Source organism: Rhopilema esculentum, chromosome 1 (genome assembly GCF_057945365.1).
Source record: "Rhopilema esculentum isolate cy_ngs chromosome 1, ASM5794536v1, whole genome shotgun sequence".
NCBI classification, from domain to species: domain Eukaryota; kingdom Metazoa; phylum Cnidaria; class Scyphozoa; order Rhizostomeae; family Rhizostomatidae; genus Rhopilema; species Rhopilema esculentum.
In genome coordinates, this window is record NC_142815.1 from 4,210,200 (window position 1) to 4,238,092 (window position 27,893).

The 27,893-nt window shown below is 36.5% G+C and overlaps 3 protein-coding genes across 4 annotated transcripts; 2 read left to right on the plus strand and 1 right to left on the minus strand.

Annotated features, from left to right (window-relative positions):
* Window positions 1–282: 282 nt before the first annotated feature.
* On the minus strand, window positions 283–12,235 carry LOC135690248 (uncharacterized). The gene is made up of 16 exons (XM_065207749.2): window positions 11,874–12,235; window positions 11,553–11,592; window positions 11,219–11,296; window positions 10,939–11,047; window positions 10,379–10,442; window positions 9,669–9,762; window positions 9,178–9,234; window positions 8,697–8,739; window positions 8,105–8,178; window positions 7,288–7,482; window positions 6,651–6,841; window positions 4,878–5,728; window positions 3,953–4,180; window positions 2,943–3,127; window positions 1,756–2,027; window positions 283–898 (listed from the first exon to the last, which is right to left on the minus strand). Exons 1-16 carry the CDS (start codon window positions 12,008–12,010, stop codon window positions 682–684), a joined length of 2,835 nt encoding a protein of 944 aa, XP_065063821.2. The 5' UTR covers window positions 12,011–12,235; the 3' UTR covers window positions 283–681.
* Window positions 12,236–12,325: 90 nt separating this feature from the next.
* On the plus strand, window positions 12,326–16,288 carry LOC135690249 (indoleamine 2,3-dioxygenase 2-like). Its single transcript, XM_065207750.2, has one exon. It carries the CDS (start codon window positions 12,479–12,481, stop codon window positions 14,078–14,080), a length of 1,602 nt encoding a protein of 533 aa, XP_065063822.2. The 5' UTR covers window positions 12,326–12,478; the 3' UTR covers window positions 14,081–16,288.
* On the plus strand, window positions 16,146–27,145 carry LOC135690252 (tropomodulin-2-like). Of its 2 annotated transcripts, XM_065207754.2 has the most exons (8): window positions 16,146–16,288; window positions 21,604–21,874; window positions 22,628–22,735; window positions 23,020–23,261; window positions 24,111–24,254; window positions 24,392–24,536; window positions 25,249–25,301; window positions 25,962–27,145. In XM_065207754.2, the coding sequence occupies exons 1-7, from the start codon at window positions 16,187–16,189 to the stop codon at window positions 25,296–25,298; spliced, it is 1,062 nt and encodes a 353-aa protein (XP_065063826.2). In that variant the 5' UTR covers window positions 16,146–16,186; the 3' UTR covers window positions 25,299–25,301; window positions 25,962–27,145. The 2 variants fall into 2 exon arrangements, with proteins under 2 accessions (XP_065063826.2, XP_065063825.2); XM_065207753.2 differs by lacking the exon at window positions 25,249–25,301.
* Window positions 27,146–27,893: the final 748 nt, after the last annotated feature.

Consider the following 27,893-nt stretch of genomic DNA (forward strand, 5'->3'; position numbering starts at 1 on the left):
GTGGCCACTCTGGAAGAAGGGGCCTTGTTTGTCACGCAGTCTCTTTTTCTTTTGGGGGTAAGGCAAGGCGTATAGGTAAGGGGCATTGGCAGGAAAGAGGTTCACCTAGGGCCATTTGGGCAACAGAGGAAGTCAGCAATGACCAAAATGCTCGTTAAACTCTGGCAGCGAAATGTGTTTAATAACGGACACTGTACAATACTTGACAGCTTCTCTGTTTCCCCTTTTTGATCCTGAGCCCCCACCCCCACTAGCACACCTATATCGTTTGCAGGGGCTGTTGTCATGGAATACTTATTCTATTTTTACAGCAACGACAAAGCAAAGTCCATTTCGCACTTTCACTTCACGCTCCTATCATCAGATTTTGTCACTTCTAACATGTGAGCGAAGGAGAAAAAAAAGGGAACAAAACAAATTCATCTGAAACGAAGTCTCGCAGGGATTCTGAATTCGCAAGGGCACTATTTGTAAACAAAAACAATTTGAATAAAAAATACATATTATTTTTAATTTCACTTATAATGCCACTCTTGGCAGTACACTTAGGCCTGTGTCCAAGAAAGCAAGGAATAAATTAACATTTACACGTGAGAAAAAGAACCTGATATTACCAACGAACAAAGGTAAGATCATGAATTTACATTTTATAAAAAAATAATTCTTTTAAAAGACATTAAACTAAACTCGTTCTTTTAAAGATTCTAAAGTGAGCGATTCCCGCATTTCTGCCACCATTTCATCCATGTTTTTCTGTTTCCGTTTGTCAATTCTTTCATATTCCTCAACAAGTTCTTTCCTCCACTGGTCCTCTACAACGCTTTGCACGTCTTTCCAACACCGTCGTCCAAATGGCGGCAGTTTACGCTCAAGTATCGATGCGATCATTACCTCGTTCCTGAGGATTAATAATTACGATTAGTGATTGACGATTTGAAACAAATCACGATTAATGATTATGATTAGTGATTGACGATTTAAAACATATCACGATTAATCCTGTGATTAGTGCTTGAGTGACTCCAAGACTGTCCCGGGGGGGGGGGTATTATTGGGATTCAGCCCCCATGCTACTCACAAAGGGGGTCCCTTTTACTTCCAGTTATTTTTTATGTATTTTGCTGCACTGCCCAGGGCCTCCGACGAAGGGGGGGGGGGGGCCGGGGAAGGGCCCTGGCCCCTCCACTTTTTTGCAAAACAATAGAGCTTTTTAAAAATTCTTATGTTTTGATTGTTAAAATCTCCCTTGGCCCCCCCACTTTCCAACTTGCATCGGAGCCCATGCTGCCTATTTACCCCCTCCCATTTCCCCCTTCCCCAATCAAAGATGTGTTCGTATATGTATTCTCGTATCAGTTAAAAATGAGCAGAAAAGCATTTTTGTCGATCCTTTGCCTTAGAGGAAGACCTAAAGGGGGTGAAATTGCACCTGTTTTTATGTTAACAATGTTGGAACTACTGGACTTTGAAAACTCTCAATTTATTTGCAGTCTAGTATATCTCATGATCATTACCTTCGTTTATTTTGATCAGGTGATTAATCATAGAACAATCAAATCGAAATCGCTCTTCAGATATCACAGGCATCAACAAATCGAACAAAACTAATCAGTGTATCACTTAAAAATCTCTTCTCAGAGCAATTTCTAGTCTTGCAAATTTTTACCACCTCAATCCTTTTCATCTTTATTGTTAATACAAAAAGCATAGAATATGAGAAGGTTTTGGCGACCTTAAGAAAAGTTGATTGCCTACCTCAGTGAGACTCGTGCTGCATCTGGACTGGCCTTTGACCCCATTGACCCTGTAGACCTTTGAGGTGATTGTCCCATAAACTGTCCCTTGCTTTTAAGGGACGATTTCATTTGTGCTCTCGGGGTTCCTTCGTCTTTGACAGGCGAGTCAGATTCCAAATGGTTTAAATGGATTATTGCCAGGTTTGTTGATATTCGTGAGAAGACTGAGTTGCTGAAATTCGAAGGAGCCTGGGTCCTGATGTCTTCTATGACGTCAAGGTTGACTTCGGTCTAGAAAGAAATAACCCTTAAAACAAACTGTGAACAATTTTTTTGCGGTACAGAATTTGAAAATGGCTTTGAAAAAAGCAAACATTTTACAACATACTTAAAGCTTTTTCGTCTGACACTCCTCAGAGCATAAAACGTCAGAATAGGTTCCGAAAAAACACGATGGAAAAATATATACCCAGTTGTGGATCGAAATAGGCCAATCAGAAAAACGCAAGCACAAGACCGGTATAGTTGACCAATCAGTGCCGCGAGCCTAAAGAAAAATTACCAATGGAGTCCAAGAGAGAAAACGAACTCCTTTTGTCTACACAATGGCGGCTTTTTCGTTTTTATGTAGATTGACTCCAAAACTGCTAGATGGAAGGACGACCGGGCTCTGCCAATTATCCGAAACAGGTCGTCATTATAGAGTTTTGCACAATCTGGGTTGTCTAAAAGATTGTGCAAAACTCTATAATGACGACCTGTTTCGGATAATTGGCAGAGCCCGGTCGTCCTTCCATCTAGCAGTTTTGGAGTCAATCTACATAAAAACGAAAAAGCCGCCATTGTGTAGACAAAAGGAGTTCGTTTTCTCTCTTGGACTCCATTGGTAATTTTTCTTTAGGCTCGCGGCACTGATTGGTCAACTATACCGGTCTTGTGCTTGCGTTTTTCTGATTGGCCTATTTCGATCCACAACTGGGTATATATTTTTCCATCGTGTTTTTTCGGAACCTATTCTGACGTTTTATGCTCTGAGGAGTGTCAGACGAAAAAGCTTTAAGTATGTTGTAAAATGTTTGCTTTTTTCAAAGCCATTTTAAAACAAACTGTTACAAAACAAATGTTAAGTGCTATTAACCAATGACAAAGCCAACCAATTAATTCCCTCATTCCTGATCACACGACTAACGCATATCAAATGCATACCCGAGCGATTTTGTAGGCTTCGAGAACTCGTCTGTCTCTTTCCAGTGAATGATGGGATAGCAAGGCTGCCCACGCTGCGTTCCTTAGGCCATCTTTCAGAGGCTGGTCACGTGGTAATTGGCAAACCCTCATCAGTTCGTGCACAGTTACATGACGGACTCGCCAGGACCAGTCGGAATTTGAATCTGAAATTCAATAAGTAAATTGATTGCTATTTCGACGTATTTGATTCGGAAAATAATAAGATAACAACATGATCTTTCTGTGGAAGGTTGGTCTTATTCAAATTCGTCTTTATAAAAAGGGGTCACTCCTGAAACACAACAGGGGCAAAGAGCCTGCAACTCCTTACAGATTCTATCTTTAATCAGCCTATCTACAAGGTTAAAGTACACCCTTGCAAAACCATCCAGTAGGGCTGCATAAAGTAGCCAGACAGACATTTCAACTACTTTCACAGTTTTTACACTTTTACTCTAAGATTAGCCTTACATAAGTTAAACACCTGAATATATAGTTTCCCTCTGCAACACTGATTTAATATGAAACCCTTGCCAAAACACCAGGCAGGGCTACAAAAAAGTATCTTGACACACAATTCTAGCAATTTTACCATTTAATAAGACCTAGAATTGGCCTTACATATATTTAATAATCTAAATACATTTTGAGAAGTATTAGGTGAATGCAATATTATCCTGTGGAGTTTGTTTTATTAGGCAAAGCAGTTTCTCGACATTTAACTGATTCACAGTCAACCAACATTTTTGCATCCAGTTGTAATCGAAGGGCATTGAAGTGATAACCAACCAACTCATGTGTATTTTCACTAAAGTAAATCGTATTTTGAGGCAGTTATCCTGGGAAAGAGATCTGTTACTCAAACGACCTAAATATTTATGGCCAACCTGATTTTCATTGCTAATTGCGGAACATTATCAGAAAATCTTACATTTAACATTAATGTATTACAAACAAGCACAACACAAGCTACAGTAAAGCAAAAATACCTTCTTCAACGGGTAGTTGAAATTTCAGAAGCTGCAACAATCCAGCCTCATTGCCACGACAACCCATTAAAGCGTCTCTTTGAATCTGAGACTTGTTTCCATGGATACATATCTCTCCCATACCTCTGACATAAGAAACTATTAGTTCCCAGGGCCATCTTGTTATGGACGCGTTCGATTGTGAGTTTGGCCTCGTTATAGTGTGACCAGAAAAGCTAAAGCTTCGATCTGTAATGAAAATAATTAATTTCTCTGATTTTCTAGATTTAATGATACCAGGAATCTGAAATCAGATAATAATTTCTGAAATCGTGGATTTGAGTGGAGACTGAAGGATCTAATTTAAGAATTTCAAATCCAACCTTATTATTCGTTTGTAGATACAAGTTTGTTTGTCCCAGATGACTTAGAGACTAGCAAAGAAGATAGCGTTGCTTCTCAGAAAAGAAACGCCTTGAGAATTCAACCGCCATTTTCTACTAGACAAAAGGGTAACATAGATTCCATTCTGTTGTGAATACCAACTTGGATAAATTTATGCTGTTTTCTAGCAATGACATCTATCATAAACGACTCCCAATGCCTTTCATACAATGGTCTCAAGTTGTGATCCTTCCGACTTAAACCACGGCTATGATAACTAAAATATTTTTTCTGTGTATTTTGAAAATCATTGAAATAGCACCAAAAGTGGGGAAATCGTACAGAATAATTTAAAACAGTGTGCATGCTTAAAGAAAGGTATAGCTCAGTCTAAACCCTCAACAGACAAGCAGCATGGTCTTAACCAATCAGCTGAATTCATGCCAGCGTTCAGTCAGCAGTAGTAAGAAACTTGCCATTGCAGTCTGATGCTGTCTGAAAAGTATTCAAACTTGTGTTTTGTATACGTCCAGCAGCAATGTCAAACTTTCACTCAACTTACCAATTCTCTCGTTGGCCATCTCAATCGAAAGGGAACTCTCTCTATTCAGATTTCTATTTCTATAAGAAAACTGTTCCGCCTCGTATTCGTGAAAATCGCCCTCGTTTTCATCCGACGAAAACTGTTCACTCCTATCTTCTCTTGCTTTTCGCCTTATTCGCCTCCTACTGGTTTTTGCTCTCTTCTCAATGTGAGGCTGGTCGCTTGCAAGACTGCTCAAATCAGCTAGACTTCCCCCTGATGAGGAGCTGTTGCCGGGATACGAACCTCGTTCAGAAATATCGTCATCTATCAATTGATCATCTAATGTTTTGGTGACATTTTCACCTTTGACATCTGGTATATCTGCTAATTCAGTTGAGAGTAACGTTTGACCTTTAACCTTTGATTCCCTGCATTCATCTACTTTTGTTTTCACATCTTTTCTTGCAGAGGAATCATGCGCAACCATAAATTCATCACGGCTACAACTTTCTCGTTTATTTTTTTCCTTTTTTCGCCCAATAGTTTTGTCGTTTCCCAACGGCTTAGGATCCAGGAATGCATCCAATTGTTCTAGAAAATTCGGTACAGGGGTTGAAGTTTCTTTTCGTTCTGTTTCCATTTCTTTACCCAGAACATTAAAGTCACTCAAAAAGTTCATTTCACCAACATCTAGAGAATCGGCAAGATTCCGCGTGGACAAACCAGTTGAGCCATGTGTTGTGAAAAGTCCTTTAGGTTTTTGTTCCGCGTTTTCTTCATTGAAACTGAGAACATCACGCCTTGCGATGAACTGCAGCGCTTCCAATGTCTGATGATTTAACTTGCAGATTTCGGCAAGAACATGGATCGCCATTACTGCATCCAGGCTGTTGCGAGAAAGAAAGAATAAAGTGTCAGTTTTAAGTTTAAAATCTTAGCTTAAAAGATCATCTAAATGTTTAAAATTTTGTGCTTTCATCTAAATGCTTTAATGGATCGTAAATAATCTAACTTCACAGAAAGTGAATTTAGAAGTTTTGAATATCGCTGCTATGAGTTAGTTTGGCAGATTCATGTTCAGTGATTTATAAAAGCAAATATTTGTCTCTACATAAGGAAAGCACCTGTAAGAGATGGCACTTGTCCTGGGCTTTCAGGATGATGACACAGGGTGACCAGTTTTAATCCTGTTTTCTTTTTAGTCACAGCTAAATCATTCTTATGTAAGGGAAATGTTTGTAAAAGAGGGCGCTTGCCCTGAGCCATCAGAATTGTAGGGAATGGTGCTTAGTTCGTTTACCCACCCACTAAATTTATCCACCCATTGTCGCCACTGGATGCGTCATTGGTGTGGTGTCGACATTTGGCGTGCGCCAGACCATGGGCCTAACTCTAAGTTTCAGCCGAAAACCGTCAGCACTACACTAAAAACGTCAGTATTAAAGGTAGTCTGTCCCTCACTGTTCTCAGGATGACTTTTCATGGAAATGATATTCATGCATCGTTGGTTTAATGCACAAGTAGCCAATCAGAATGAAGAGCCACCATAATGTACTCTCACTGGACGAGTTGCTGTGAATTTTGCTTTGGTGTCAAACGGCTGGGTCAGTTTCATGATATAAAGATTAGGAATTTTTTGTCGTGTTCCCCAACAATAACTTATGTCGGATGCTAAAAAGCAGAGAAGACCCTCTTTTAAGGCGAGGCTTTCAAGTTAGAATTAGCCAATCACGGAGAGGACAGACTGTCTTTAAGGGGTTCACCCATTTCTATAAAAACCTCATTCAGTATTCCTGAATCAAAACTCACAAAGGCTCGATGGCAAGATCAGTGCTGCATGAAACCAATTCGTTCGTAGCTCCATCCATGTTTTGGTTCGTGTGCGTTAAAATGCGCCATGAATCCAACGCGTGCCAAAGGGTTGGTGACGTGTCATGGATGGCGGGAATCGACGGCAGTAGCCTCTCTTCTGATTTCTTTTTCGTGACGTCATGAAATATCTGAAGTGAAATGATGGCAAAATAGAACGACTGAATAATTTGTTTCAAGTTTTTTCAAAATAAAAAAGAAAAAAATCTATCTCGTGACTGGCAATCCATTTAGACCCGAAATGATTGTATTTTTTCAGATTAATACAGTCCTCAAAAATATTGCTTATTTTGTTTAAAACAATATTGTACTTTGTTTAGAGACCATCTTGTCCTAGATGCTTTAATAAACAACTAGAATCGGAAAGGTCGTTTAAGCCTAACTGTAATATGTGATTTAAAATGATTAACATAATTTGTAAATTCATCTTTTATTTTAAATTCCAGACATCCTGAAATGCTTAACTATTTGTTTCAATTTACCAATTTTCCAATCACGTTCCTATTTTAGATGTCACGAGTAAAATTTTATAGAGTTCGTCGCTGAGTGTTGAATAAATATAATTTTAGATAAATACCGAATGATCTGAAAAATCAGCATCGCTCAGCTGGGGTGATTCCCTGAGGCTGCTCATTTCAAATTGACCTGTGACCTCTCTTGTGCCTGCCAGTTCCATTGGATCAAAATAAGTTGACTTTTGCATCACGTGTCCTACTTCTTTTTCAACGATTACTTTCAGCTCTTCATCTAAGCCGCTCTTTAAACGCTGGCTCTGAAGATAAAATAGTTAAGTTTAAAAATGTGATGCAAGAATTAATCAAATTAATCACGTGTAAAGGATGAATAAGAGATTAGGAAATAGTGGACTAATAACGCAAAGAAACAGTTTAGACTTAACTACAGGCATATTTCCAAGGTGGTAAGCTTGAAAAGTGAATGCAAATAACATTGCAGATTTCAAACCGGTTGGGAACAAAAAAGTTTCTAGGACTTTTGCAAAATCCGACTTAGGAGTTGGTCTAGTAAGTCGAGCATAAAAGCAGTGTTAACATATTGCTTAAAGGCAATCGACAGGTAAAAAAGTAGCCTAAGCTATTTGTCAATAAAAAATTGACCAATGAAGAAGCGTTTGATCGGTATCGTGCTCATTGATTGGCCAAACAGCGATTTTCTAGCCAATCAGAAACAGTTTAAGTGAAATATCATGTGCGCTGGTCGCCTTTTGAGCTACAACACGAATATCAAAGGAGGGACAATTGCATAATTGCCAGCTGTTTCAACACAATGTCGTCTGCTTAGGCCTGACAGACGCATATCGAACCTTTAAGAGCTTATTATTATAAGGAAAAAATATTAACAAAGCCATGATACCCTGAAACTCTTTAGCAACTTACGATTTGAATGATGATTCGAACAAGAAGCAAAGATGAAGGAAACGGACGATAATTGTCTTGCTGGTGCTCAAAGGCTGCGAGAAAAAGAGAACAAATTTAGAAAGACTCAGGTTAGCGTGCTTGATGCAAGATGCTCCTAATGTGTTTGTCTTAGATGGAGTTGCTGTTAAGAGGGGCTTGGGAGGTAAACATAAGTACAAACATGGAGCTAAACATGGAGTCAGATGTTAATAGCAGAGATACAGAAGTCATTAACAGGGACAAAGGTCAGTATTAAGAGCAGAGGTCACTATTAGGGGCAGAGGTCAATAACCTGATCATAATATGTGCATTCGATATTGAATGGTGCATACCAGTGGTTCAGAAAATATGTGTATTTGATCATAATAAATGGTGCATATAAAGTGGGTCATATAAAGGCATTATAATTCAATCAGTGCAGGGTTTGTCATCCACAGATTCAACATGGATATTTTGAAAATATTGATACTTTTGATTGGGCCTCCCTGCTAGGATGCTGGCAAGGCTCATTGTCTGAGTTTATTAAACAAATATGAAGTTTAAGGATAGCATAAAAAGATGCAAAACAAACCTTCCATGATGTCAGTAAGGGCCATCCTTTCTTCGTGTAGACCCTTAACAAAATTAAAACAATTGGAAAAACGTTGAACTTTATTATAACAAAAAATTTTTGTTTTTGAGTGTGAAAAGAGTATGGAAAGTTATCAGTGGTTCTTAACGTTGCTGTCAAACAGTGACTCATCGTTGTAAGGAAGGAAACTGTAGTAAGGGAACTGAGGAAAATGAGAGAGGGGAAGGGTGTATCGGATCAGATTTTTTGAGTACCATTTTCTCTCTGGCATCTTTCGTATAAGAGATCCATGCTTAATTGGATTATCAAGCAACAGCCAAAGAATGTTTACTTTCATAAGAATCGTCAAAGAGGCTACACAGTAAATGAGAGAAAAAATGAAGAGTAAGAAATGTAGGAGAGAAAGAGTTTGTGTAAATGCTGGGATGACGTAAGAAACATTTCTATTTGTGGGTAACATTAGTGCCACCTTAACACTTACCACGACATCACCAGCCAAATGGTGATAATATAATCGCAGAAATACCAAGTGAGCCACCTTAAAAACAACAAAAGGTGGTCAGGTAACCATTCAATGTTTTGAGTCTATTGAATGCGAAAGGATTTAAGAATTATTTACAGAATATAGAACATGAACTAATCTGTAATTGTGAAGCACATGCCTCGAGAACATGAAGAGGGAAGGGAAGAGGGTGATTAGAGGCGCCATTGACAAATGTTTGAGATGAAGCCCTTTCACATTACGAAACCCGCTCAAAGCACTCAATGATTGCGTTAGATATTCACTTTTATACTAAACTTTTCTCTAATAACGTTTAAAGATCACAGTTCTTTGGCTATGAGAATAAGAAAGCATTCGATTAGAATTTGTTTTCATAGCCACACCAACAAGTATTTTAGGGGTCTTTCACCACAATTAGAAAAACTGAGGACAGTAGATGCCCGGATATTCTGCATCGAAAAGAAAGTTACCTTTAGCAGCCAAACTTCTCCAGTTCTTAGATATGGTTGATCTGCATTGCTTTCAGTCAGCCAATGAATCGACGCATGCGCAAGCTCAAGAAGGCTAGAAAAAGAGAATAATGCATTGACAAGGGGGCAAAGTTGTGCTTGTGACAGTTGTACCTGGTTTGTGTCAGTTGTGCTTTAGAAAGATATCATTGGACAAAGTTTGGAGTCAAGCCTTTTTTGAGGATTCAAGTTTCAAGAGGCTACTCCTGAAAAAAAATCAACCCTTTAGATATCCTTTGAAGTAACACACGTTTTGGTGTAGAAGCCCAACCCTCCTTTTGGCCAAAATGGGACCTCCTATTATCTTGAAAAAGCCCCTTCCCTTTGTTCTTTTCTCATCTTTTTATCTGCAGACAGGGTTTCCTCCGTGGGGCATCTCCACAAAAATTGAAGTTTGTTAAAGTTTATTTTCTAATAAAAGGCAGTTTAATGAAGGAATACAAGTTGCAATTATGTTATGATAGCGACTGAAGACAGACAAAAAGAAGTTCTGAAACTCAAGTACTTCAATCATGAAGAGCTTGGTCACGTAGGCACCCCAGAGCAGGGGGTTTTACTCGGTTTTAGCCCCCCCACTTATTTAGATCATCCATTTTTCTCAACGCTCCGCGGTGCCTGTCATGTGGATGACATAAATATATTTAGCTTAAAAGAATATAAGGATGACGTACCTTTCAACATGGCTTCTTGAAATTGGAGAAAACGTAAGTGACTTGTAAAGAGATCCAAGTGCACCTGTCAAAAATATATTTATTTTAAAGTCATGTTCTATGTTATTTAATCTTTTTGATACTACAATTTTTAATCCTAAAATTGATAATATTTGATGAAAAAGTCTTTATCAATTTTAGTTTTTTTGAAATAGAAAAGAAAACAAAGTATATTATAACCAGAAGTGTTTATAATCTTAAGTTTGGAAAAAGAACTGGATTTTTTCAAACTTCAGTTTATATATACCCAATTTTTCAGAGAAGGGGAGGCTAAAAATTTCAATATTAAAGGACCTTTTGGCGGGACACAAAACGTAGAAACCTACTATTTTCAACAGATTAAATAAATGATGATATTTTTCAGGAAATTTTATCACAATATGAATTTTAACCCTCTTCAATTTTTGATACTGTAGCTACACAAATAGTAACAAGTATTTTGTTTTTTCTTTCCCTTTAAATTCCAAGAAATGATACAACTTCTAAGAATCATGTCATGAGTTGTTAATAAATTGTTTTACCCTCTTGCAGTGGTCTTGTGTTGCATTGTGCCAGCAGAGACAAATCTCTCCATGCCTGGTTTAATGAAACATGGCTTCCGATTCCATTCTCTCGTAATCCAGCTTTTCTCTGTAAAAATCATTGTTTATCAATGCGAAATTCATTAAAAACTTTTCAAAAATAAACTCCTAATGCTACAAATTACTATGTCATGAGTGTAAATTGATGTGACCCTCCCACTCCCTCATTGGTGTAGATATCATCCTACAGCTGTTACAGACTACATAACATAACTCATACCTTTGCTCTGTTGAAAATCTTCTCAGCTCTTTTATGGAGTTCATCCTTCTCTTCTGAACCATTTTCCGCTTCATTGTACTAAAAAAATTTAAAAAAATTAAGATTTGATCAAGACAATTTTCTAAGTTTTGCTCTCCCCATAATCCTGGCCGTGGTGCATTGATGAATGAAGAACAGTTGGAGATCAGCAGGCATTTTACTCCAAGCCCGGCTGGAGCTAGTAACAGTTCTCAAGAATTGCAATTGATTGAAAAATTAATCATTTTGAATATAATTAGAAAATATTTATTGTTTTCCAACTATAGATATTTACAAAGTGAGGATATATTTTTACCTGTGTGACAAATTCTTCATCAATTGCAAATTCATTTTTCCTGAAAAACATTTATTGATGTATTTAAAAATCTAAACGTTGAGATAATTTACAAATAATTAGAGTAAAATAATTTATAATTTTAGCAAGTATTATTAAAGATCTGAACGAGAAAAGTACAATAATTGGCAAGATATTACCATGCATAATTCCTAAAAAATTGCTTTTTGGGACTTTCCTATTACATAGAAATCATTGAAATCACCAAAAGGTTTAAGTAGGATATTCTGGAGGCCACTCTATGCAAAGAAAATTGATTTTTCTTGATGATGAAGCTCCTACCTTTGAGGGGAAGTTTTAGGCCTAAGTTTCCCTTCTTCCTCGATCACTTTTTTCGCCAACCTTTCATGAAGCTCAAGTCGTTTACTATGCGAAACAATTCCAAATCGATGGATGACCGGCACTCTTTTGATCGGCATTTTCCGATAAGTTTCAACCAGATAATGTTTGCTCTGCACCCAAGTAGATTAAGGCCAACGATGTCAGAAAAACGACGAACATATCCAACGTGATCAATGCCGTAAAGTTGTCTTGATTCTTTTAGAAATAATTTCTCTCGAATCAGATACAATGATCTTTAGAAAACAACTTGATTCTACGTAAAAGCAATCTGAATTTATCAAATTCAACGGAGAAGCAAAAAGAACAACTTGTTTATTCGGCAGCCATTTTAAAATGTTTCCTTAGCAACACAATCCTCGTTTCAGTTTGCCTCATTTCCAAGAACACTTGGCGGAAGTACAGGGCAAATCAAATTTACTTGTCAACAATATTTACTTGAGCACAAAAAGATTGTTAGAGTTTAGTTCCAGGACACTGGACATTTTAGAATCTCGTGGAAAAATTCGCTTGAGCAGTTGAATTTCAGGCCTCTAGAATTGCTGAGAATGATCAAGGAGATAATTAAACTGTTTGATTTGAATTCTTCGCTTGTATTGTCAACGATATTATTCGTTGTTTTGTCGACTAGCCTTGTTTCATTGTTGAAGTTTGTCCGAATCATATGGGCAGGTATTTTTCCAATTGCATCCTCAGGCAAATCAGACGATTTTGATAATGAGAAAGACAACAAGCAACTAAGAAACATATGTAAAAAGTATGGTTTAACGAAGAACGGTTTTTTGCCGGTAAATTGTTTGGAAAGGCTGCCAGAGAAATATGACCAGTGGGAGAAAATCGCTTCCAAACTTCCAACATTGAACCGAGATGGGAAATTGAGGATGACAGTTTTTAACATGGAGTTGATTAACTGCAAGGATCTGGAAGCGGAAGAAATGCTGCAAAGAGCTTTTATTCTGCTGGGAATGTTGATCCACTCATTTGTTAATGGAGACAAAGTTGCATGGGAAAAGATTAAAGAATTGGATTGTGTTGTTGACAATGAGTGTTGTGTGCAAAAAAAAATGAAGACCTTGAAAGAGGTTGATGGGGTTCTGTTGACAGAAATACCTCCACAGTTGGCATTGCCTTGGTATTATATATGCAAGAAGTTAGACTTGCCTTTAGTTCTCACAGCGGCTCTTGATTTGTGGAACTGGAGACTCAAAGATGCCTCGAAGGGGTTTTGTTTGTCAAACTTGGCTTCAAATTTATCAATGACAGGTACCCCTACTGAGACATATTTTCACATGGTGCCATGTGCCATGCAAGCAGTGGCTGGCCCAGTTATCCTAAAGATTTTCCTCTTTTATCAGACACTTTCTTTAGCCAAAGAGAGCAAACAAATCATTAGAGACAATGTAACTTGCCATGGGAAAGAAGGATCAATGTCCAAAGTGATCAAATTACTCAAAGAGATGAAATCTGTTTTTAAGGAGTTTAAAGGAATTCTGCAGCAGATTAAGGATCATGTTGACAAGGAGGTCTTCTATGATGTATACAGACCCTTAATTGGAGGATTTTGGCCTGAAGGTGTCGTGCTAAACTTGGAATCAAAAGTTAATAAAAATTCAATGTCATCTGCGCTAAATGTTCCAAATGGCAAAAGTGGCTTGGCACAAAATGATTTGAGACATTCTTCAAACAAGTATGGTGAGGCAACTGCTATTCACAAAGTTGTCAAAATGAAATTGCCAAATGGAAATATGGTTGTGAACCCAAAAGGTCCAAGTGCAGGTCAAAGCTCAATGATTCTAGCCTTTGACCTTTTGCTTGGCATCAGTCACCATGGAAATGGGAAGGAATTCCAAGAAGAAGTGCTATGGTACATGCCAGGCAAACACAGGAAATTTATCATTGAATTACAAGAAATGGTAGCAAACCAGGGCTCTTTAAGAGAATTTGTGCTGAAGTCAGCAAATAACAGTTGCCATGGAAACATGACTGAAGCCTTTAACTCATGTCTGAAAGCTGTTTGTGAATTCAGAGCAATGCATCTTTATGTGGCACTTAGGTATCTCAGACGAGCAGATAAGGGAACTGGCTCTACAACCTTTAGAGATTTGTTAGATAAAATGTTGATTTCTACCAAGGGATGTATGCTGGAGTGAAAAATAAAAATTGCTTGAAAACAAGAACATATAGACTTGTGTGAAAAGGGGCCCAGCGGAAGTCCAAATTTTGCTGTCGACAAAAGGCAAAAGTTTTCTGATAAATTTTGCAATTGGAAAATTTTGATACCCAAAAGTTTCCAAAAACAAATCCCACAAAGTAAAAAGTTTTCTATGTTTTCCAACAAATTTGATTCAGGGAAGGAGCTGTAAAATCTCTGAGCCCTTGGACCCTTTACAAGATAAAAAAATCTAATTGTGAATTTCTTAAAGTTTTCTCTCAAAGTTGTGAAAAAGCTAAACATAATTGTAAATTCTACAATATTGTTTGTCTTGATTTTTGTCATGGATATAATTTTTCTGTAAAGAAGATTTTTTTTAAAAATTGTTTCAATGGTGAAATATAAAATTTACTTGATGAGTATTAGAATTACCAGATTGAGTTTGGAAAGATCAAGCAGACTTTTTTGTTTTTCTTACTTATTTAAATGAAGTCTTTATGGTAAAGTTTTATACATTTATTCCATGTGAATTTTTGTCCCTAAATGTCCAAATTTTTGGAATATTGAAGGTGTTTATGATGCTTGTTTGAGAATGAGAGAAAGGGGTTCATTGAAAGGGGTCAGTCTGTTTGTGATGAGAGTTGGTCCAAGTTTTGGTCACTCGCACAAAAAGTTAATTTTATTAGACTCTCTAGACATTCAATGGAATTTTGGGGGTGATGTGATTTTTAAGAAATAGGAACAGGGTAGTGCTTTCCGAGAAAGCGATCTTTGTAGGAAATCATGTTGAATGAGCTTTAATAAAAAACATTTTACATGAAGTTCCCTTCTCATATTGCAAGTGATCTTGGAGCTGGGGGAGTGGGGGGGGCTCCTGCCCGCTAAATCAGACAACTTAATCGCTTTTGGGACTCCTTTTGGGCAGTTCTGTTTCAGTGGAGCAATGATATTCGGGCAACAAGATCTTGCCCCCCTCCCTAAACGTTTACACTCGCTACTCCCATGTCCTTACTACTTTTATTTCTACATCATCTCGTACATTTTACCTTATTTTGGAAGACATTCAGAAACATTTTGCTCCTTAAAAGGAAAAAAGAGAAAGAGTTTTCTCACGATCAGAGGTGTGGTGATATGAATTGAACTAAGGGATCTTCTGGGAAAAATTTATCGTCACTTTATTTTATTCCTTGCATTCAAGTTGTTCCCATTGATTGCAATTTTTTGATATCATATGCAACAAAGATTGTTTGTTGGCACGATATCAAATATTTAACTTGCTTTTCAGAAAATGCGCTCAATACTGGGCGTTTTTTTCGACAAAAATCCCCTAAACTCTAGACTATTTTTGAAACACTGAAAATTTCAATTTTGCTATCGTAGAATTAAAAGATGCATTCTTCTATATTCATTGAGAATTTTTAGTAAATGACAACTTTTGGAAGTATCTTGTCCTCTCTTTGGCTTGGCCTATCTTTTATGAGTTTGCTGTTTTTTTCTATTTTGTTTACTATCATATTGCCTCTGTCAATTGAATTGAGAACATTTCAGATTGTAGCCATGCCCACAGTTTAGTTTTATCAAAGACATTTATCGCCAGTTATTAAGCCGCACTTTTTAATTAGAGAAATTAATTTTATTTCCATGGGAATGTATACGTGTAATGCATTGAAAACTCCTGCCTGACAACAGTACGGATATCTGTTTTCTGTGAAAAGACTTTGAATTTATGAGTCAAGCCGGAGTGTCACCGCAAGGACAATATACCATTTGATGGAGAACAAAGAATGAAACCATTGTTAGATAAATAATTGTTCTGTTTGGCTATTATGACGTCAATGTTACAGTTGATGGAAAATAAGCCAATCAGTGCTGTACAACTAATCACGTGGTATTGTTTTCATATCACGTGGGATTGATGATTTGAACCCACTTCCCGCCTGCGATGACAAAGGGATTTGCAGAAGACAAGAGGGAGTTTTGCATGGATTTAATGTTGTAAATCGATAGAGCCACACGGTACACTTTTGTCAATTAGGACTCTTTTGTTTTTTGAAGGAAAATCCCAACATCTTCCACGTGAAAGTTTGCAAGTTTGCGGATTGTTATGGCGGATAGTGCAATGGGGCTAGACAAGGAAGCTCTCGATGAAATCGAAGACCTTACAACGGAAGATCTTGAAAGTTTGAAAAAACAATTTGACCCCGAGGTTTGTTTGATGTTTCAGCTAATATTAGTCCTTTTTGATTATAAAAGATCGCGACTATAAGATATTTGCTTGATATGTTTGTGGAGAGATTTCTGCATCTCACAATGGGGATGGGCCTAAGCACTAAACGTTGCTGCATAAAGTTATACAAGCAGAATTTTGTAGATCTTATGCGGATAAACTTTGTCATAACGGTCACCTTTTAACCTTAATAGTTTTTATGTCGCACCCAGTTCAATTTGTGGGCGTATTTCGTAGAGTTTAAAATAAGAATATCGTGAAGTTCTGCCAAAACTCGGCGACCAAGCCTTCAGAAGTGCTGTTTTATGAATAATTTAACAACTCTTTATTTGAATAGCTGTCAATTAAACAAAACTTGTGGCATCTGGGATGGTCGAGGTGACGGAAGTGTCTCCCGGCCTTGTAGTGAATCCAAGACATCTCGATTCTCTTTTGTGGTTTCGCCTCGGAAGAGAGTTTATCTTCTTCCTTCCCTGATTTTCTCAATCGGATCATAAAAAATCTGTCAATTATTGCGAAAGTGGTAATTTATTCTCACATTGTGTGGGTCTTCTTTGACTCCACTTTGTGTGGCCGTTTGGGAAACCGAACTATGATTGTTGGTTTGTGATGGTCAAATATCACACCAAAACGACTAGTCGGTTCTCAAAAGCACGAAAATGACTTAATTATACATAAATTGATTAGTTGTACAATGTCTGTAAGACGGAATATCATAAGAATAAGACCCATAGACCCTTGATCAAAGCCCCCACCCCCGAATGAACCCCATCAAGGCATTCACTCCTTCTAATCAACCACTGGGGCTAATGCAAGGAGTTATGATGTCATTTACCAGCCAATAATACTGAGAGTTTATATAAGGGCCAACCCTTTTCCATCCTCAAATTGTACCCTTGCTTTCTGCCAGAACTTCTCAATTGCTCCCCCTTTCCAAATTGCCTACATAACATTGCCCCTCCCCCCCCAGCTCAATAAATACATACATTTTGAACATATACAATCTACTGTGTGTTCCAGCACTGTGTGTTCTTCTGGGAAGTGAAGACCAATATGTTCAACCAGTCAGCCATTTTCTGAACTTGTGTGATGGATGTCATGACACAAAAATTTGGTACACATTAATAGAGAGCCAATTGTTCATAGTTCCTATTCATCTACAGCAACCCCTGTAAAATAAGTCCAACTTTTGTTTAAAATCAAAAAATGACTTTAGTGCATTAATTTCCCTATGCACTATAGAATGCATTTTGGTTGTGTGATTGGTTTAGTTCCAAAAATGTTATTGGAGCCCCTGGGCATTATTGAATCCCGTAAATTCTTACGGCTTGTTCCCAGGGTGAGAAAGCAAGCCAGTCTCATCTCCATAAATCTAACTCAAAGAACAAGCCCAAAATCTTTTGTTTCAGTTTAATTGATTTTTCAAAATGTAGTTTGTTCATCTAAAGCCTTCATTATTTTGAAGCCTGACCCTGTAAGGAATAGAAGATAACTTTTGATAATGTTATGTTATATAAACAATAAAAGCTTCAGACAATAAAGAATTGTAAGGGTGCGGTAGTACAAAAAAAATATAAAACCAGACAAAGAAATAAACAGTAGTGGTTTCAGACAAAATATCGTATTTCAAGATTCAAAATTCACTGTCAAGTTTTTTTATAGAAGTGATTGCTTTCCATGTGAATTTTCCAGAGTGGGTTCTAGACATGTTATGGTATCAGACAAAAACGTTTTGTCAAGGCAATTGATTGCTCACATCTTCACCATTATAGCTGTCCTCCTTTGTCATCAAGTACATTTTTAGTTCTTTAAAAAAGGGAGGGGAGGACAAAGAGCTCCCCTTAAAAGTTGTGCAGATCTGCACCGTCTTAGAAATAGGGAAGAGTGACCTTTTAAATATACTGGAATCTGGCTATCTTTTCTTTCTAAATTGCAATCAGGCATCTTTCAATGGTATCAAAATGTCATGGATCTACCAACTCAAACCCACCAATTTCTTTGCCTCTTTTCAGTATTCTCAAAGGCTTCATTTTTAATGTCAGAGAGGCATAACATCACCATCAGCAAAATAATCTTTTGACATTTTTATAGATGTGTTTGTTCAACAATGCTTACTGAAAATAAACTTTATTGAAAACTTTTTACAGTATTGTCAGGAAATTCATTGTTTTCAATTCAACCAGGCTCATAAAGTAGTTTCCTTTGGTTTTGCCAAAAAAACAAAAAATTCTTTATCTTTTCATAACAGAAACCATATTATTTCAATTTACTCCAGGAAGAGTTTGTGAATAAGAAAAATATCAGTAACCAATTTGTTCCAAAATTATTTAGCTGGCCGACTGCAATATGACATTTTTATACAATTTGAGACTCTACCTCTTCCTTTGACAGTATTTTGCACATTTTTGCTATCAGCATGCCGACAAAAACTGTTTATGATTTGACTAAAAGTATCAAAAGTTACACTTTCAAGATTCCAAGGTATTTATGTTTTGCAAAATTGCAACGAGCCATTCTGTTGGTTCCAAACTGAAAATGGCATTTTTGCATGTACATATTGTAGAGATGATTGTGCACTAAGTTCCAAGATCGGCAGTGTGCCATGGACTGGAGCTGTCACTTTAATTGGCACAATTCAAAACCTAAATGACAATATTTTGTCATGTTTTGTGTATGTCCAACTTGATACTTTGATTTTCTGTGTATGTAAATATTCCAAGATGATGGAACAGCAATTAAGACCATCAAGTGTACAAAGCTCCCTCAGTTCTCTGGCCTGTTCTTTCACAGAGATTCAACTTAATGTGATAACGGCATTTTCTGTTTTTGTCTGAATGGGATTCAAAGACTTTGCAAGGGGTAACTAGTACAGCTGCAAACATATTGGCTTCCCTTTTAAATTTGCACTGAGACAAGAATTTTCATTTTTTAGTAAAAAATATGTTTTAGTAAAAGGTGCTGAATGGAACAATCTCAGACACTGTCAATGATCCATGTAGGCAGGTTATTTTAACTTGCTGATCTTAAATTACTTTGTTGGTAATCTAAAGTTTATTTGGAACCTTGATGCAAGATTGTGCAGAGTAAAGTTTCTTAGTATCTATAAATGGAATGTTTCCTAAAGTAAACTACCTGTAGGCTTGCCCTACAACATAGTCATCTAGAGGTTTGTCAATTAAGAGGCTTGTCTGTCCGTTAAGGTCCGGTTGTCCTGTAAAACCTGGCTGTTTTCTACAAAAGAATTTAGTGAATTCTCTTTGGAGTCTAGAAATCCTATTCAATAAAGTTATCAATAAGTTAACCAGCAATGATTCTGTGGTTCATGTAAGTCATTTAAATGGATTTTAAATAATTGTTAAGCTAGACTCGTGTTGATGGTAAAGACGGGTCCTGGATATCCTTACCCACAAATGAATCCAGTCACTTCAGTTCCATTGAAGGTCTGATGTTCCAACATTTCCGTAAAGGGGTACGCCCTTTCACAATGAGCTGTTTTCAACTTGCTTTAAAGTAACATCGATTGGGGCAACAAATATTGACAAAATTCTAGAGATAGAACAGGCTTAGTAAAAGAAATAAACAGTAGTGCAGAGAAAATTCACTGGTGCTCAGGTCCTTGTGTGCATTTCTTTCGATTGCCTTTAATCTTAGTGTGCCTAGAATATAATCATAATTTCGTAGAAAATTTCACCATCCACAACTGGGTATATAAATTCGTTTTGGTCTTCGCCACCCTGATTCTGACGTTTTATAATCTGAAGAGTGTCAGGCGAAAAATGTCAGTATATTGTAAAATTATTTTTAAAGCCATTTGCACCATGATTGAAGCACCTTCACATTCTTATTCTAGCCTTTTTTCTAATTTGTTTCCCGTTCAAGACTCTGCCATGAAGCTACTAAAGCATTTTTGGAAATTTTTTGATACTGAAGCTTCCCCCTTCTTGGTCTGCCCTTATAGCAAAGACAGTTCGGATAACAGAATTAGTTGGCCCCAAAATTAACAAGAAGCCCAGGAAGCTATATGGAAAGTAAACGTTGCCCCCGTCCATTTTACGTATGGAAAGACTTTACGTATTTGCCACTTTTGTAATGCTTTATGTCTGATTAGGGTTATTGATTTCGTTGTCATTTGTCGCCCCTTGTGTGTCTCGAAAAATCGAAAAATGCTTCTTTCAGTATTTTGTGGTAACCCGTTATCTGATGGTTTAAAAAGTTATTTTGATCCAATAGTTTTCTTGTTGAACTTTTCTTCCCGAGTGGAACATTTTATTGAAAACAGTTTCATTGGCGTCTGCCGTCATGGCTACAATAATTCAAGATCGTTAACCATTGGCTGCGCATAAACTTTTATGATTTGCAGCTAACGTTGTCTCAGAAGTGTCCTTCGTGTAAAAACAGGATTCCAGGAGCTGGTCGTTTAGCTACAATTTGTATCAAACCGAACGCAACTTATAAGTTTATGCTATACACCAATTCGACTTACGACCTCGTTTTGGAAATTTCTCCAAACTTAATTATACGACTTTTTAAGCTCAGATTTGGTTTTATCGCCATAATTTTAGGCGGGATACCATTTTTCATATTGTTTCAGCTTGTATTTTAGATTTTACGGAGAAATGAAGTTTGAAAACTTGTTAGGGATTTGACCGCAAAAATCGTTCCGGGGGAAACTTAACCCCCCTAGTCGCCAATCAAGGTAAAATAAAGTTTTTATCTTTGTGTCGTCATAAAATCAATATCGTGAGCAATATCATAATGAAAACTTACAATTAGACTAAAATCATTGCTTTCAATCTGAATCTGAGGTCAAAAATTTTGTACAAAAATATTATGAAATTTTTTTCAAAACGAGGCCGTAAGTCGAATTTGTGTATTCTAAGGATATCAGAGAGTTTCAAGTTGCTGGACAGGTCAAACTATTACAGTCCTCCATACATCTCAGAGATTTGCACTTCATTTCATCTTTTTCATTCTTCAGCAATGAAATGTCTAAATAAAAGTTTACAAAAAATATATTAGTAGCAAGCCAGTTAACCCCGCTAATCATGATCGAAGGAAAGTGAATCACTTCATCGTTATTAGATGATCAGGGAATCACTTCATCATCACACGTGAATCGATTAATCACTTAATCGAGATTAGATGATCAGTTAATCGCTATTTCGTGATTGCTTGATCAGTGAATCACATAAAAGCGATCAGGCGATCATAATAAATGATTTAATCATGATTGGTAATCAATCAATCGCTGCATCAGGGTAGGATGATCTATGATGATTGTTTGTTTTCACCAGAATGAACTGCTGCCGGCCAGTGATCGTGCCCCAAACCAAACCGAAAAAGAACCAACTGGTCCATATGACAGGCAGCATCTTTTGGAACACATGAAAGATGAGGCAGTAAAATCAGAAGTCGGCAAAAACTGGTTGCCTTTTGAAAAGAAAACTCTCGGAAAGGTTTGGAAACCAAAGCCAAAGAAAGAAACTGACGATAAAAATATTTTACCAAACGAACTGACGGACGTTTTAGAAAATGCATCTGAGGCCGAACTGATGGAATTGGCAGGTAGGAAGAAGTGTCCTTAGAATGAGAATTTTTGTGATTTAAAAAAGTACGGCTTGCTTTGTTGCTATGGTGATTTAAGCTAAAGTCTTTTAGCTAAAGCTGTCAGAAAACTCATGAGCATTTTAAAGACTCATTGCTAACAATCGGCCTTTGCAAGCAAGGCGACGGTCCAAACAATGACAGTAAACTTCTACGGATTAACCAAAATTGATTTCAGACTGTCTGAAAATGCATTATGGGATGCTTGCGTAGCGCAATGGCTCATTGTTAGCAACGAGTCTTTAACACGAGGAATGCTTTCGTCTCGGTCGGTATACGTACAGTGAGAGCTTTGGTATAACAGGTTTCAGTACTTCCCTTAAATTTGATTGCTTATTGATTGCTGTATTTCTGTTTGCTTTTCCCTTGAACGCAATCGACAGATATAAAAATGACTTAAGCCATCAGTCAATCAATATTGGCCAATCAAAGATCGAGTGGAATCACGCTCACTGATTGGTCAATTTTTGATTGAAGGATGACATAAGCCTCTTAAGTAACTGTCAATTGCGTTTAAAGCCTGTTTATTAAGACTTCTTAAATACAAGTTTGTGTAGAAGTTTAGAAAAAAGAACTGAACTAAAGTAGGCTGGAATCAACAATGGAAATAGTCTAGTTCTATGGTTTGACATTGATAAGAAAATCATTGTCAATTTTATTTATCCAAATGTATTGTTTAATATTATATAGTATTTAACATTTTTCGTTTTGCAGCCGTTCTTGGCCTGCATGGAATGCTGAATCAGCAACAAAGCGAACAGGCAGATGCAGATAAAATGTGGAAATCATTGAAAGGGTCAGGGTTGAAAAAGTACAAACCAGGTATACATATCAATAACTATAATAATCCTATTGCCTACAGCTTTCTTTGAACTTTGGCCTCGTTCAGCTTGCCATTCGAAATCTGACCTATTACCCTTGTCCTATTACAAACAGTTGTCTAATGTGTACAGTGCATGTTGTACAGCCAACAAACATGTAATGATGAATTCTACGTGATCCAATTAACGGATAGCAATATACTCTATGCAACCTATGCACTTTGAATTATGACTTTTGCCACTCCAACCTATGGATCATGACCTTTGCCTTGTTACCTCTTCTAGGTGTTGTGAAAAGCACAAGATACAAAAAATACACCGACATCAATGCTGTAAACGAACTCGACCTTGAAAATGCCATGTCGCAATTTAGCAGCAATGATCCTGACCTTGTTGAGTTGAATTTGAATAACCACAAGGATGTTACAGAAAAAGTTTTACATGAAGTAGCACATGGTTTGAAAACAAACACAAATCTGAAGCGGCTGTTTCTAGCGAACTGCCGAATGCGGGATCCAGCAGCGAAGGTATTTTCCGAATATTATTGTAGCTTGTAACAAACCATTTTGCAAAATTCACACGAGAAAATTGAATTTTACACAATACTATATACTAAAGCTGAATTTTGTCAGATATTCTCTAGAGACCGTAATCCTTTGGTCACTACCCGACGTTTTTTACTCTAAGGAATTTGGTTTGGCAAAATAATTTCAGTGCGCAAACAATTTGCCTACTAGTTTTCGTATTTATCTTTTGCGAAATGTAAATTTTGTGTAGTAATTCTGGATTTGTTTGCTATCTCTTACGGGAACTAACATATATAAAAGTAGCTGTTGCCATACTTATCGTTTGTTTTAATTCAATGTAATTGTTCTTATTAAAACTATATTTGGTTACTTGTAATAATAACCTTGGATACAGCTCAACTCCACTGCAAATTTATGGAATTTGAGAAAATTCTAAAACGGACGAGAGCTGTGTTAATTAATTATCTTTTCATTTGTCTTCTATGATCGCATCAAAATTTCATCTTGCAGGCATTCTGGTTTAAAGCTTTTCATTTCCTATCAATTTTCTCAGTTATTGCATCTTCTTTGATTTTATTTATCCTATAAATTTTTCTTTCTCATTCAGCATTTTATAATTTGAATATTGCTTCCTTTATTTTCTGCTTTGTAAAATTATCTTTGGTTTTTTATCTTTTTCTTTGTCTTTTGGACGATAATTCTCTTATCTATTCCTTCCAGTTCTTTGCTTCATTTCCATGTGTCTCTTTCCTTGATTCATTTATTTACTTCCAATAAAAATAAAACTTGCAATGAAGATTTCATATCTTCCTCTAATGCTCAATTTGAATGAATATTTTTACTTAAAAGGAAATCGCGGAAGCCATGATTTCGAACACGACAATTGAAGAACTTAACATGGAATCGAATTTCCTCACAAAAGACGGAATAACGGACTTACTGAAAATGCTTCAATCGAATACAACATTAAAGGAATTCAAACTAGCAAATCAGGTATGTAGCTAGCTTCCTTTCTGTTGCATCCAGTCTGACTTTTAGAATTGCCATCACCACGTCTTTCCAATTGCTATTTCATAAAATATAGAAAATTACTTTCTGGTGCCTTGACCAGCAAATGTCGGTCGTTCTAGGCGCAGACATCTGGATATCAACTAGAGTTGGAAATCGCAAAGGCATTAGAGAAGAACCACACCCTGCTTCGGTTTGGTTTCAGTTTTGAGACACGCCAAGCAAGACATCTTGCCAATAAGCACATCATGAGAAACAACGAGCAAGGTACAGTTGAACACTGCTAATTTTCACTCGGACTGAGTCATCAACCAAATTTCTCTATAATTTCAGAGAGTATGGGAGTAAAAAAGGCTTTCATCTATCCCTACATAAGCCCTTTATAATGTGTCTTTCAGAATGAGCTTTTCGCCATTTTGTGCTTCTTTTCTGGTTAAAATTCTTTTATCAGGAATTGAGTTTTTCTTAGTGTTTTGCAGCAGAATGATACAGTAACCTGAAATATTATCATGATCAAGAAATTATTAGAAATTATAAATATTTCCAGTTTTTGTATATTATATTTTTTTTATTAGTTTGATTATTTTAATCACTTTATCGTCAACTGATCAAAGTAGACGTATGATTTTAAACATTTTAAAATACTTGACAGTAAAATGGGTTTGTCACAACATTTTGATATTTTGTCTTCATTAGTATATAATGACAATGCTAATCTATTAATTAACAACAAGACAGAAATAAAAATCAAGCTAATTGGTTTGTGCCCTAAAACACGAACATATTTTGATATTAATCTGTTGTTTAGCCCATCGATTTATAAAGTGATTTAACTGATAAAAAATTTAAAATAAATCTGGTTTCAGGATGGTAATATTCTCATTTTGTGATAGCAAGCTATTTTAAATTTTTTTCTCTATTAAGAGTTTATTTAATTCTAACAATTCTTTTTGATTATTATAAAGTTTTTGTGTTTCAGCACGCGAGACAAGAAAGCGAGCTAAAACAAGAATGGAAATATTTGTCTAACATGTAAAGATATTTTTAACCTGTAAATATTAATATATCATACCAATAATAAATATTGCTTGGTTGCAAATTATAACATTTTAATACTAACTAATAAACGACCAAAAGTAAAATATTGCATATCTGTCCCTCAAAATTGAATAAGCCACATTTTAATTCAGTTCTTCTAATGAATCTATGAAAGCCTTAAAATTAAAGATGGCTGTGAAAGTTTATCCTGATAATATTGCTAAATATTGCATAATCTTCATGACTAAATAATTTTTAAATACTTTTAATTGTTCGTAATTCTGTCATTCCTAACTATAACGAACCTATTAAAGTCTTAAGAATAAATTAGTTATGAAACTTTAACCTTATGATTTTGCTTAATTTGATACTTAATGAGTTCTAAATACTTTTAAATACTGTCGATTTTAGCAGTCTTAACCAAGATTTTCCTAGCTTGTTTTTAAAACTTAGGGGAACGGATTTGTTTAAAAATCAAGTTCAATTCAAGATTTTCCCTATTATTTCATGAGGTGGAGGTTGATCTTGGCTTTCCTTCTTTTTCTGTTGTGAAATATTGAAAAATTTTGCACATCTGTAGCTATGAAGGGAAGTAGATTTATTAAAAAATATGTCTGTTAAATTCAAGTTGATAAAATTTTGATATTTTTTCAGTACGCAAATCTCGTGGTGGCTCGACTGGAATGGTAAATGGAGAAGTTTGAGTGACATTCGACGTCTTCTGTGCTGACGCAGATGAAAGTGGTGCTTAAAGTGGGACAGATGTCGCGTTCAGTGGCACCTGTTTTTGTTTATACGGGAGTAAATTTCTTTTGGAACAAAGATATAAAAAGTGACTATTCAGATGAATTTATTATTTGACAAGATATCTAAGGTCAAAAGGTCAAAGTAGCAAATTATCATTTAGGTAGAAGTAGTATGTTTATACGATAGGGCAGATTTAGTGGTGTCAAAGGTCGCTTGCTTAGAGAATATGTTATACCTCGTAACTGTTTGTATCGTTTAAGGTGCTCTGTTTAAACTCTGTTGTGTGAGCATATTCCCAAGGGGACTGATATCATAATACCATAAGTACATCGTCAATTTTAGGATGTGGCTGCATTCTGGCTGCGCCCAAGATTTGCGAGGCCATCTCAATGCTATAGTGAAATAGCCGTCACACTTTGTCCATATACTTGACCCATCTTAGTCCAACACAGTACATTCATCGTCAAAGTAAGACTATGGCCAAAAACTAAATTAAGCAATTTATCAAATTTTCCCTGTAACCCAACTCTCTGACCTTTGGCCGTTGCCCTCTCGTTGTTACGGGAAATAACTGCATTTTAATCTGTTTTAATTTTTTGGTATTTTGTTCATTTTATTCTTTCGTAGTTGGTTTGAAATTTTATTTATGATGTATTTGATTTTAAAACGAATTTTAAGAAAATATCAAATTTCACCGAGGACCTTCTCAGAAACCTTAACAAATTTATTTGTTTTTTTTAAACAACACCCCATGTCCCATCCTAGAATTCACAGCATTGACAACCCCCTGCAATCAATCACCCCCGTACTAGACACTCCCGTACATACATGAATTGATACTGAACATAATGTATTCAGGAGGGAGTGTACAATGTGTTTAAAAAGACATGCGCCATTCGTGGATGACGTCATTTCTGAAGCCAACCTTCCACCTTTTAATTCTTTTTTTCGTTTTTTAACAATAATGGGCTGACGTATTTCCACATAGGTAAATGATATTTACATGAGGTATTTCAACGTATAACAGAGTAACAGCAAAGGATATTAGTGTGTGTATATATTACTTATGTTCAGAATCATTACTTCTATGACGTCATCTTTTCTAAATGCCTTTCCTCCTAAACGCGAGCCTGTTCACGTGGATTAATCAAACCGCATTTTACTAAAGAACCATCTTCGTATTTGAATGTTGCTTGGTTCTCCAATATTTTAGAGGCCGAGGAACGGAAACTAGCAGTAGGTACATTCAAGGTCCATCAAGCTCGAACCTTTCGTCACAGAATAGAGTTTCGTCACAGGAACCTCTCTCTATTCTGTGCTCTCGTATTTTAAAGGCAATCTGTCACGACATTGATTGGTTATAAGAACAAAGCGATTTCTATTGTTTGTCCAGTCCCTCTTTAATTTATCGCATTGTAAAAAATATGGCGGAGCGCTGGAATTGTGTTTAGGCTATTGTGCCAGCTATTGTTCTCGTTAACCAATCCACAACGAGACAGATTGCCTTTAAACTCTCTGCCCCAAGTACTGACTCATTCTCTGGCAACAGCTACACATTTCAGCAATTCAGTTTCCTTGGCTTTAAACCCCCTTTTCTCAACACCCTTGTTTCCCCCCAACGTTCTTTCACTCTTTAGGTTTCACTCATATCACGTCAGTTCACCATTCCAGAAATGAAAAAGATGGGAAAGTTTTCGGAAGCCCAAAATGATGCCATAAAGTTGCTTCTGATGACAGCAAAGACCGCGGAGCATATTACAGATTGAGGGGGTTTAAACATTTGGGGGGAGGGGGCTTAAACATTTGGAAGGAGGGGGCTAGACATGCTAAAACATATAT

Bases quoted from the DNA above. Each gene is read 5' to 3' on its own strand.
- LOC135690248 (XM_065207749.2), bottom strand. From the start codon at position 12,010: ATGCCGATCAAAAGAGTGCCGGTCATCCATCGATTTGGAATTGTTTCG. The intron at 10,443-10,938 runs GTAAAACAATTT...TATTTTTGACAG, and splicing joins CACAAGACCACTGCAAGAGG to GTGCACTTGGATCTCTTTAC. The intron at 7,483-8,104 runs GTAAGTTGCTAA...TTTTATCTTCAG, and splicing joins TTCGAATCATCATTCAAATC to AGCCAGCGTTTAAAGAGCGG.
- LOC135690249 (XM_065207750.2), top strand. From the start codon at position 12,479: ATGATCAAGGAGATAATTAAACTGTTTGATTTGAATTCTTCGCTTGTA.
- LOC135690252 (XM_065207754.2), top strand. From the start codon at position 16,187: ATGGCGGATAGTGCAATGGGGCTAGACAAGGAAGCTCTCGATGAAATC. The intron at 23,262-24,110 runs GTATTTTCCGAA...TTTACTTAAAAG, and splicing joins TGCGGGATCCAGCAGCGAAG to GAAATCGCGGAAGCCATGAT. The intron at 24,537-25,248 runs GTACAGTTGAAC...TTTGTGTTTCAG, and splicing joins CATGAGAAACAACGAGCAAG to CACGCGAGACAAGAAAGCGA.